This window comes from Herpailurus yagouaroundi, unplaced genomic scaffold (assembly GCF_014898765.1).
Source record: "Herpailurus yagouaroundi ecotype Mexico unplaced genomic scaffold, PumYag 162, whole genome shotgun sequence".
Classification (NCBI taxonomy): domain Eukaryota; kingdom Metazoa; phylum Chordata; class Mammalia; order Carnivora; family Felidae; genus Herpailurus; species Herpailurus yagouaroundi.
Genome location: NW_024412403.1, coordinates 39268327 through 39281090, shown reverse-complemented (window position 1 = coordinate 39281090; position 12764 = coordinate 39268327). Strand labels below are relative to the sequence as shown.

The 12764-nt window shown below is 35.2% G+C and overlaps 1 protein-coding gene across 3 annotated transcripts in view; it reads right to left on the bottom strand.

Annotated features, from left to right (window-relative positions):
• The window catches only part of CADM2 (cell adhesion molecule 2), a 1087048-nt gene that overhangs the window by 149309 nt on the left and 924975 nt on the right, over positions 1–12764 (bottom strand). For all 3 annotated transcript variants that reach the window (XM_040484219.1, XM_040484221.1, XM_040484220.1), the window contains one exon: positions 9744–9914. In XM_040484219.1, coding sequence (XP_040340153.1) covers positions 9744–9914 — 171 coding nt within the window. The remainder of the gene's footprint in view (positions 1–9743; positions 9915–12764) is intronic.

The window sequence follows — 12764 nt, the reverse complement described above, 5'->3', positions numbered from 1 at the left end:
CTGCTCCTCCCCTGCTCACACTTTGTCTGTCTCCCTCTCTCTCAAAAATAAACAAACATTTAAAAAATTTTTTTAAAAGAAGTTAAAAAATTGGATATTAATAACTTGTGCTTGTTTTCTCCGTATTAGGTTTTACTTATCAAAATCTTTTCTGTCTCACTTTCTTATCCAGTTTTTATTCTCAATTAAATTGACTTAAAATTAACTGCAAAAGATACATTGTCATCTCTACCATTTATACATTCCATCATTTGGGAACTATTTTTGAATAGTTTAACATAATTTTAAAACTTCTAAAAAAATTAAAACTTCTAAAAAATAATGTGTGCTTAAAATAATGTTAAAACTTCAAAAAAATTTTGTAAATGTATACATTATAATAAGCTTGATTAAGAAAGGCCAGTTGAGAATACATTGGATTAGTTTAATATATGAAATTAATATTTGTTAAAATTTGGAATCTGTGCTCACAAACATATACACTTCTCTTGGCTTAGATTTAATAACACAAAAATATTTTCTTCTATTTTTTTTAATTTTTTTTCAACGTTTTATTATTATTTTTGGGATAGAGAGAGACAGAGCATGAACGGGGGAGGGTCAGAGAGAGAGGGAGACACAGAATCGGAAACAGGCTCCAGGCTCTGAGCCATCAGCCCAAAGCCTGACGCGGGGCTCGAACTCACGGACCGCGAGATCGTGACCTGGCTGAAGTCGGACGCTTAACCGACTGCGCCACCCAGGCGCCCCTATTTTCTTCTATTAATAACAGAAACTTTATAGTAACATATTGAATCCATGCACTCAGATCACTTAAAATATTTGCTGATTAAATAATAATTCAATATTGCACGGACTAAATAAAATATTCTTTTACAATTAAAGAATAAATAATTATTTCATGATGCATGTCAATTAATGTATCATTATGGGAAATATATGAATGTATCCTCCCTGAAAAAGGTTAAAAATCTATTGGACAACCATATATGAAAATGAATTTAAGATGGTTTAAAGACTTCAATTTTAAGACTTAAACTGTAAAACTCCTAAAAGAAAGCATGGTCAGTAAACTCTTTGATATTAGTCTTTACAGTGTTTTTTTGAATGACTCTTCCCAGGCAAAGGCAACAAAAGCTAAAATAAAGAAAAAAAGGGATTCCATCAAACTGAAAAGCTTTTGCACACTGAAGGAAACCATCAACAAATGAAAAGGCAAGCTACTGAATGGAAGAAGATATTTGTAAATCATACGTCTGATAAAGGATCACTATAAAAATATGTAAAGAACTTACCCAATGTAATATCAAGAAAATAAAATAACCCCATTAAAGAATGAGCAGAGGGCTTTAATATATTTTTCCAAAGAAGACATATAGATGTCCAAGGAGTACATGAAAAGATGCTTGATATCACTCATCATCAGGGGAATACAAATCAAAACCACACTGAGATTATCACCTGATGCCTGTCAGAATGGCTATTAGCAAAAAGACACAAAAGAACAAGTGTGGAGAAAAGTGAAACCTCATGCACTGTTGTGGGAAAGTAAACTGGAGCAGCCACTATGGAAAATATAATGGAGTTTCCTCAAAAAAAATTAAAATAAGAACAACTCTAGGATCCAACAATTCCATCTTAAAGAAAACACAAACACCAATCTGGAGAGAGATGCGCACCCTTATGTGCATTGCAGCATTATTTGCAATAGTTAAGATATGGAAGCAGCTTAAGTGTGTATTAATAGATGAATGGAGAAAAAAGACGGTGAGAGAGAGAGAGATTACTCAGACATAAAAAGAATGAAAACTTGCCATTTGCAACAACATGGATGCTCCTACAAGGTATTATGCTAAGTAAAATAAGTCAGACAGAGAAAGACAAATACCACATGCATTCAGTTTATGTGGAATCTAAAAAACAAACAAATGAACAAAACAGAAACAGATCCATAGAGAGAGGGGGAAAAAAACCCAAAACTGTAGGTTACCAACAGGAGGGAGAACTGAGAGGTGGGTGAAATAGGTAAAAGGGGTTTAGAGATACAAACTCCCAGTTATAAAATAAAAATGTCCCAGGGATGTAATATGGGAATATAGTCAATAATACTGTAATGACTTTGCATGGTGATAGATGGTATCTAAACTTCTGGTGATTATTTTGTAATATATAAAAATATCGAATCAGTCTAATGTACACCTGAAACCAATCGACTATTGTATGTCAATTATACTTCAATTAAATTAAAAAAAAACTATTGGGATCTCAAATAGAGGTTGAAGATTAGGCTACCTTTCTTTATTAATGCAGAAAAATGTATCTTTTTGCTAAGCATGATAGATTACTTTGTGATTCTAAAATATATTCATTTCATGAACTTTGTGAAATATTTTGAAACTTAAAAATCCTTCCAAAGTACCCTCAGGCATAAAAGTGGTGTTTTGTTAATCAAGTAACAATTTATTTTAATTTTTGAAAATTTAACCTCCAGAAACTTCTCATTTCACCTTTACTGACTCCGTTTACATTCTGTGCCTCTGGACAGATAATTTGTGATAGACAAGGTAATTAAATAATCAGCATTTCACAAATGAGACGCCAACTGAGTGAGATATTTTATTTTGAAATTCTTCTTGTAGCACCCACCTTTCTGTCTAATAAACCTAGATAGCCTGAAACATTTAATTCAGTGCTTTCTGAAATAAACAGGCAAGTGGTGGAAGGATAGTTGATAGAACTAACACAGGACAATTAACAAGACATTGACGTGGGCTAGAGAGGTGAGCGAGGATTGAGTAGGTGAGAATTTAATTTTTTTATAAGTGAAAAAGAACAATCAAAAACTACATTTAATGGGGTACCTGAGTGGCTCAGTTGGTTAAGCGGCTGACTTTGGGTCAGGTCATGATCTTGCAGTTTGTGGGTTCAAGCCCTGCATTGGGCTCTGTGCTGACAGCTCAGAGCCTAGAGTCTGCTTCAGATTCTGTGTCTCCCTCTCTCTCTCTCTGCCCCTCCCTGCTTATGCTTGCTCTCTCTCTCTCTCTCTCTCTCTCTACAAAAATAAGTAAACATGAAAAAAAAAAACTATGTTTAATGAAGAATCTGCATGCATCTGAAAATATGTCTCTTCTATATCATGTATATCTACAGTGGAGATATAAACAAAATAGTTAAGACCTCCCAAACCCATATGTATTGAATTCTTCTATAATCAGAATCTTAATTTTTTTAATGTTTGTTTGTTTGTTTGTTTGTTTATTTATTTATTTATTTATTTATTTATTTATTTTTGAGAGATTGAAAGAGAGAGAGCTCGAGTGTGTAAGGGGCAAAGAGAGAGGGAGACAGAGGATCAGAAGTGGGCTCTGTGCTGACAGCAGAGAGCCTGATGTGGGGCTCAAACCCACAAACCGTGACATCATGACCTGAGTTGAAGTCAGAAGCTTAGGAATCTTAATTGCCTGAGCCACCCAGGTGCCCCCAAATCTTAATTTTTTAAATTAGAATAAGTAGAGCTAAAGAGAGAACTGATCATGTACATTAGACAGTTCAGAAAAGTAGCAAATAATGTACAGTCAAGAATTTAGTTCATCTAGGGATAAAGTAATTCTGTTTAAAAGAGAAAAAAAAGGAATTTCTTAAGCAATATGTTTTTTAACAAGATTTTAAGGGAAAAATTGATTAATAGTTCATTTGCATGTTAACTAGAATGGAAATTAAAAGCTTCAAGAAGTTAAAGGTCAGGCCTATAAATTGACCATTTAGTTCCTATAAAAATACTATTATAGCAACAAATAAATCCAGATCTTTTTCTGTTATTTAAAGATATATAATGCATTTATTTTCAGTCATTAACCTAACTGATCTCATTAGAATATATATATGTATATATGTATTTCTTTTAAAAAATTATTTTAAGTATATTCTATGCCCAATATGGGGCTTGAACTCATGACCCTAAGATTGAGAGTCACATGCTCTACCAACTGAGTCAGCCAGGTGCTCCCTAACTGATCTCACTTAAATACACAATTTTAAAACTGCAGCCTCCATCTATCTTTCCTTCCCTCCTTCCTTCTTTCCTTCCTTCCTTTTTCCTTCCTTCCTTCCTCCTTCCCTCACTCCCTCCATTCCTCTCTCCTTCCCTCCTACTTTTCTTCCTCCCTTTCCTCCTTCCTTCCTTCTTTTTCTTTTTTTTTTTTTTTTTTTTGGTTGCTTACACTAAGCATGTATGGGTTTTTATATGGTTGCTTACACTGATTTTGTTTAGGCTCACAATAGATTTTCTTCTGTGAACTATTTTAACTATGTATTGTTTTAAAACTTGTTTATGATGTGCATGTGTAAACAGTTACTTATAGGTAAAGAATGGCACTGTTACCAAATGGGAACCAGTAAACAAACATTAATGATAGCATAATGTTTCATAATTTGATGAATTATTTATAATATGTTGTGTGTGTATGTGTGTGTGTGTGTATATATATATATATATATATATATATATTTCACTTAATGCATATACATACACACAAGAGACTTAAAATTTGGATTCTTATTTATCCATATGGGCAGTTCAATGCCACAGTACTAAAATGCTTTCTCATAGCATTCACAATTCTGAAATACTTTACTAATCTGTCGCTTATTTTTCTCCTTTTCAATAACAGCTGCCTTTTTATGAAATTTTGTCAGTGTCACGTACAGAAAATGAATGTTCAGTTATTTCCTTCTTTTCTGTGTTTTGTGCATATTTCTTTCTGTTCGTGAAGATACATTATTCTTATTGAGAATTACATAAAATCTGACTTATACAATCTGCTCTTCTAAAAATTAAATCAGACAAATAAAAAGTTATTGTTTTCCAAGATCTGCATAAAAATAGAAATATGAATTAGAATTTCCATCTGTAAAAAAAGAGAGTCGCTTTTCCACAGCTCAGGTACAAAGTACGCTGTTATCTGTTGTGTGAAATTTGCAGGCGTTTGTGGTTCACAGTGAAAGTCTACAGTTTCTTAAATTTTATGTTTAAACAAACTATCTTCCTTCATAGTGGCATTAAAATTTAGGATTAATATTTTATAAAGAAATGAATGTTGCTGTGACATACTTTATAGGCCGAGTCCTTCTAACTTGCGAATCACTGGGTTATGGAATTAAAACATAGCCCTAGGAATACAATTCCTCCTATTATCTATTTTTTGCTCTTGCAACTATGTGTTTAACTCTCCCGATTTTTAAAATTATTTTTTAATGTTTATTTTTTTTGAGAGAGAGACAGAAACAGTGCATGAGCAGGGGAGGGGCAGAGAGAGGGAGACAGAATCTGAAGCAGGCTCCAGGCTCAGCTGTCAGCACAGAGCCAGATGTAGGACTCAAACTGGTGAACCATGCGATCATGACCAGAGCTGAAGCTGGAGCCACCCAGGCTCTCCTCTCCTTTCTAATTTCTTATCAAACCTGCCTTTTCACAGGATTTTAATTTCATGCATAGTCTCAGCTTTCCATTATTGTAGGATATACTTTTACTCTGGTCACTCACCCCAGAAACAGTGGCAGCTCTTTTACTCTGGGACTCCATTTGAGCCAATCTTTGTGGTAATTCATGATAGGACCATTGTATAACAATGTGGAAATTCTAAATTCATGTTCCACAAATTCTAGGCTAACCACCTTCTTCCTTTTCCAATTCTTTCTATTTTCCCCTGCTTACATCACATATTGCACATGTGTACCTATGCAGAGCCATGAAGACCACACCCAATTAGCTCAATGTACTCTAATTTAAATGCAAACTATTGCTAAATGCCCCCTGTCTGCTCTCCACTCCTTGTTTCATCTCTGGGGAATGTTCTGCATCCCTAAAGGAACATTCAGCGTTATCATCAGTTAGTTTTAATTACCTTCACATACTTGAGTGGTGGTGTGCTAGATGCTAAAATATATAATTTAAATAGATACGGTCTCTGCCTTCAGCCACTTACATATTAAACCATGATAAAATGAGTTGCTATTTTTAATTGGGCAGCAAGTGTAACATTTTTCATGTAAAATGTTCTAAAAAATGAGGGAATTCAATTGCCTTCCTCCATGAAGTTCGCTTAATAATGCACATTGAAATACAGTGAACAGCAAAAAATGCCCGGGAAGTATATATATAATAGCTCCATTTTAGACTCCCAAAAAAGTGAAAATGACTTTGGCAGCTAACAACTGGCATCTGACAGCTAGCCTGAAATATTCTCAACAAACATAAACAATTTTCTAGAATCGAAACAATAATCAGCTAGAGCTGCTCTGTGACTATGGGGTATAAGAAGACAAAGTTGAGTCTATTCCATTTTAAGTCTGAAATAAGACAGAGACCAGGACACTCAGCAACCACAAAAAAAATTAACTGCTGCATCTTTATAACAGCAAATCTAGTTCTGCTTTAATGTCTGCTTTTCAGGTAAAAGGTATCAACATATACATCCACAATTTGTCCCCAATCTTGACAGCATTCAATCCAGAGCCCTTTTTAGAATATTCAGGACAAACCCAAATCCTCTAACAAGCCTATTCATACTGTTTTTTTACCAGCACCCAGAGATTCGTCTGGTATGACCTTCTTCGCCATAGCAAACTAAGTATATCTGATGTTGCTTCACTCTTGGTGGGTTTCAGTGATTAATCTTGGACTGATGAACTTTCATATTTTTATGACTTAATTTTTATTATTTTCTTTTATTTTATGTTAAAAATTATACTTAAACTAGTAATCAAATATTATTTTTAAATTCTTACTTTGGTTTATATAAAAATGAAAAAAAGTTTAAATCAAGATGCTGATAACCTGGGTCCTCTCGACATAGCAAATTATATAATCTTCCACAAGTTTAATTTTTTTAATGTTTATTTATTTTTGAGACAGAGAGAGACAGAGCATGAATGGGGAAAGGTCAGAGAGAGAGGGAGACACGGAATCCGAAGCAGGCTCCAGGCTCCGAGCTGTCAGCACAGAGCCTGACGTGGGCTTGAACTCACGGACCGTGAGGTCATGACCTGAGCCGAAGTCAGATGCTTAACCGAGTCACCCAGGTGCCCCATAATCTTCCATATATTTAGAGACATATTGATGAAATAAGACTAGCAAACGGAAGGTACTATAGGCTGAATGTTTATGCCCCTCCAAAATTCATATGTTGAAACCTAATCCCCAGTGTGACGATTAGGAGGTGGCGGTTGGAAGGTTATGACTGGGCTTAGTGACCTTACCAAAAACAACAACAACAACAACAACAAAAATCCAGAGAGCTCCTTAGCTCCGTCTGCCATGTGCAGACACAGAGAGAAGACAAACATCTACGAACCACGACAAGGCCCCTTACCTGCTTCTTGATCTTGGATTTCCAGCCTCCAAAACTGAGAAATAAACTTTTGCTTATATTACCACCCAGTCTATGGGTATATTTGTTACAGCAGCCTGAACTAACTAAGGCAACTGGCATTTATAGAAAGTTCATTAAATGCCATAAAAATATTGTCTAGCTTGATCCTTGAAGAACCTAATTTCCTAATTTATAATCAAAGCTCAAGAAGTTTCAGTAATTGTTCCAACGTGTCACTGCAAATAAATGCTGAAATTTGAAGATAATCTCAGTTTGGGCTCTAAAATATGCTTGTTGCGGAATCTGTTTCAGTAACAGGAGAAAAATTAATGAAAATACCTTAATATAATTGAAAGTATTTAAAATGTTATGATAATTTCCATTACTAGTAAACTAGGAATAATTAAGACAGTGGGTGATAATTAAAAATCATAATCAGGTTGACATTTTTTATTAAAAAGTGAAAAAAAAAGCCTGGTCCTCCTGGTACTTCCTTGATCTCTCATAAATACTCTCTAGTTTTCCACTCTATCCTGATCTTACTGGTATCCTTGCTGTTTCCAGAAACACAAAAACAACACATATGCTCCTACCTCAGGGCCTTTGTACTTGTTCTTCCCTCTGTATTTTATATATATATACATATATTTTTTTCCATTTAAATACATGTATAATATAAACAACATATATATTTACATATAAATATATATTTATGATATATAATAATATAACTTAACATATAATATATATTTACATATAAACACATTGTATATATGCATGTGTGTATGTATATGTATATATATGTGTATATATATATATATATATATATATCCATTCCCATTTCTCAGATTGCACTCCTCATCACCTCTGCTCTATTTTTTCCCCACAGCACTTAATACATAGAATGCTATATGTTGTTTTTATTTATTTTGCTTTTCTGTCATTCCCACCTAGAATGGATGCTGTAAGAGAACTGGAGTTTGTTGCTGGCAGTGGTAATTCTGACACATGAAGACAATCTTACCTTGTTTTGTTAATGTTATTCTTTTTGGTCACTTATGTAACCTCGGTGCCCAAAACAATGCCTGTTTCATAGTAGGGACCCAATAAGTTCTTGTTGAATAAATAAGTAAAAACAAAATCCCATGAGGTCTATTAAAAGACTAGCTTTTAGGGGCGCCTGGGTGGCGCAGTCGGTTAAGCGTCCGACTTCAGCCAGGTCACGATCTCGCGGTCCGTGAGTTCGAGCCCCGCGTCAGGCTCTGGGCTGATGGCTCAGAGCCTGGAGCCTGTTTCCGATTCTGTGTCTCCCTCTCTCTCTGCCCCTCCCCCGTTCATGCTCTGTCTCTCACTGTCCCAAAAATAAATAAACGTTGAAAAAAAAATTTTAAAAGACTAGCTTTTAGATTTAACATTTTAGGATTTAGTGTAATCTTATATCACACACAAATTCTAAACACAAACTATAACTTTATCACAGATAGTAAAAGCAAACAAAAACTTTTCAATATTTAAAAAAAAAGAGGTAATACACTTCAGAAATATAATCCTCTGGGCTCTACTTTTTTTGACTTTTTCCTATAATCTCAGTTGATTCATCTTCATGTAGATAAATATTTATACATCACCTGTTACATTCTAAATGCCATGCTAACTACTAAAAATGTCATGATTACAAGTCTACCATTTGCTAGTTGTGTGAGCTTGGCCAAGTGACTCAACCACTATAATCTTCAGTGTCCTCATCCATCAACTGTGACTAAAGAGAGTAATTAATCATCATCAGGTTTTTATGCTGATGTCCTAACATGAGCCATGAGATGAAATAATGCCAACAAAACAGCACTGTTCCCTGCCCATTGGAGTCATCCAATTAGTGTTGTTCCTATCACTTGTGAGTACTCATGATGTTGATGAAGAGACCATAATGGATATGCCCCTGTATTTATAAAAATGTAGATTATCTCCTAGAGAAGTAAAATATTGTCTCATGTTAAAAGCACAGATAGCACGACATGCTCATGATTCACCAAATTACTTTCACACAGTAAGGTCCATCAAGGCTCTCTCTGATTCCCAACCCTCATTGACTGCCAAAATGACTACTGCTTACATCAAGTCACCGTGTGGAAGAGAATTAGAAGTTTTAACCTTAGGATATTTTCTTTATTTCTCTTCCTTGTCAAGAATGATACTCTGGCAAGGACTACTTTCCTCTGAATGCGATTAATACCAGTGAGGGTAGTCATACTTCATTTTGCTGTAGATTTTGTTGCACCTGTGTGGTAATGTGAGGACATTTTGAAATGATTTTAAATGTAGATGAAGAAAGTTGCTTCTGCTATCATTGGGAAGGGAGCAGCATTTACTTACAGTGTATTTCTAGCACCTGCATGGCCACCTGAGGGGTGGCATTGAGGGATTCGTGGTCTACTCTGCAGATTACAGCCACACCATCGTCGCTCCGGTCCACTCGGAAATCTAGTGTGCTGCTGACGGTGAATGTCTTGCGATTAGCATCCTCTTCTTTTAAGTATTTTACATCTGAAAGTAAAATGTAAATTTTAAAATTCTATGACATCATCTTTCAAAATGTAACAGATTTCATTCACTTGAGACACAACTGGGGGCCCCACGTCTCCAACCTTCTTCAATTTTTAAAAAGCAAATATTTGTTAATTTAACATTTATTCCATTTCAATTTGAGCAAGGTTACAACTACTTCAAAAATAAATTTTAAAAGGTGAATACATCGATAAAATTAAAGGGTGGAATACAGTTGTTTCTAAACTAAAGTGCAAGATTTTTTTTTAACACTCCATTTGAGAAATCAGGCCATTTTATAATATTCATGACCTTTCTTTATATTTTAGTTTTGCATAAGATAATCTTAAATCTCTGAACCACTAGTTGGGAAGGGCAAATTCACAACATCCTCTCATGCCTAAAAGAAAGTACAATGTGTTGAGCTATAATTTCAACATGAACCAATGTCAGATGAACATAATTCCCAAAGAACACCAACAATGAAAAGTTGTCTTCTTCACTAAAGGAAGTAAGAGATCATGTGGTATTTGTCTTTTGCTGACTGACCTTATTTTGCTTAGTAATACACATTCTGGTTCCATCTCACTCATATGTAGAATTTAAGAAACAAAACAGGTGAACAAAGCGAACGAGAAAGAAAACTAAAAACAGAGAGGGAGATAAACCATAAGAGGCTCTTAAATACAGAGAACAAACTGAGGGTTGCTGGAGGGTTGTTGGATGGGGGGATGGACTACATGGGTGATGGGTGATGTGCGATGCCTTAAGGAGGGCACGTTACGATGAGCACTGGGTGTTATATGCAAGTGATGAATCTCTGGGTTCTAATCCTGTATCTATTATCACACTATATGCTAACAAACTTGGATCTAAATGAAATTTTTAAAAAATAATAAAAGAGGACATGGATGCAAAAATTCTCAACAAGGTACTAGCAAATCAAATCCAACCACGCATTAAAAAAAAATCATTCAACACAATCAAGTGGGGTTTATTTCTAGGCTTCATGGTGGTTCAATATTCACAAATCAATCAATGTGGTATACCACATTAACAAAAGAAAGGATAAGAACCATATGATCTTCTCAATAGATGCAGAAAAAGCATTTGACAAAGTATAGCATTGATTTTTGATATAAACCCTCAACAAAGTAGGGATAGAGGGAATATACCTCAACATCATAAAGGCCATATACAAAAGACCCACAGGTAATATCATCCTCAATGAGGAAAAACAGAACTTTTCCTCTACGGTCAGGAACAAGACAGAGATGTCCACTCTCACCACTGTTATTTAACATAGTATTGGAAGTAGTAGACTCTGCAATCTGACAACCAAAAGAAGTCAAAGACATCCAAATAACCAAGGAAGAAGTTAAACTTTCACTATTTGCAGATGACATGATACTCTATGTAGAAAACCCAAAAGACACCACCAAAAAATTGCTAGCACTGATACATGAATTCAGGGAAGTCACAGGACACAAAATCATTGTACAGAACTATGTTGCATTTCCATACAACAATAATGAAACAGCAGAGAGAAATCAAGGAATTGATTCCATTTACAATCAACCATAAGATACCTAGGAATAAACATAGCCAAAGAAGTAAAAGATCTGTACATTGAAAACTATAGAACACTTTTGAAAGAAATTAAAGATGACACAAATAAAGGGAAAAAATTCCAGACTCATGGATTGAATGAACAAGTAGTGTTAAAATGTCTATACAATCAAAGTAACCTACAGGTTTAATGCAATCCCTATCAAAACACCAACAGAGCTAGAACAAACAATTCTGAAACCTGTGTGGAACCACAAAAGACCCCAGTTAGCCAAAGTGGTCTTGAAAAAGAAAAGCAAAGCTGGAGGCATCACAATTCCAGACTTCGAGTTATATTACAAAGCTGTAGTGATCAAGATGGTACAGTACTGGCACAAAAATAGGCACATAGATCAATGGAACAGAATAGAGAATGCAGAAATAGACCCACAACTATATGGTCAACTAATCTTCAATGCAGGAAAGAATATCCAGTGGAAAAAAGACACTCTTTTCAACAAGTGGTGTTGGGAAAACTGGACAGCAACATGCAAAAGAATGAAACTGGACCACTTTCTTATACCATACACAATAATAAATTAAAAGTAAGTGAAAAACCTAGATGTGAGACCTGAAACCATTGTAATCCTATAGGAGAACCTAGGCAGCAACCTCTTTGATCTTGGGCACAGCAGCTTCATTCTAGATATGACTCTGGAGGCAAAAGAAACAAAAGCAAAAGTGAACTATTGGGATTTCATCCAGATAAAAAGTTTCTGTGTCCAACTCTTTTTTTTTTTCAACGTTTTTTATTTATTTTTGGGACAGAAAGAGACAGAGCATGAACGGGGGAGGGGCAGAGAGAGAGGGAGACACAGAATCGGAAACAGGCTCCAGGCTCCGAGCCATCAGCCCAGAGCCTGACGCGGGGCTCGAACTCACGGACCGCGAGATCATGACCTGGCTGAAGTCGTACACTTAACCGACTGCACCACCCAGGCGCCCCTCTGTGTCCAACTCTTGATTTCAACTCAGGTTATGATCCCAGGGTCACGGGATTGAGTCGCATGTCGGCCTCCATGCTGAGTGTGGAAGCTGCATAAGATTCTCTATCTCCTGCCCCTCTTGCTCTCTCTCTCTCTCTCAAAAGGAAAGAAAGAAAGAAAAGAAAGAAAATAAAAAAGAAAGAAAAGAAAAGAAAAGAAAAGAAAAGAAAAGAAAAGAAAAGAAAAGAAAGAGAAAGAGAAAGAGAAAGAGAAAAAGAAAAAGAAAAAGAAAAAGAAAAAGAAAAAGAAAAAGAAA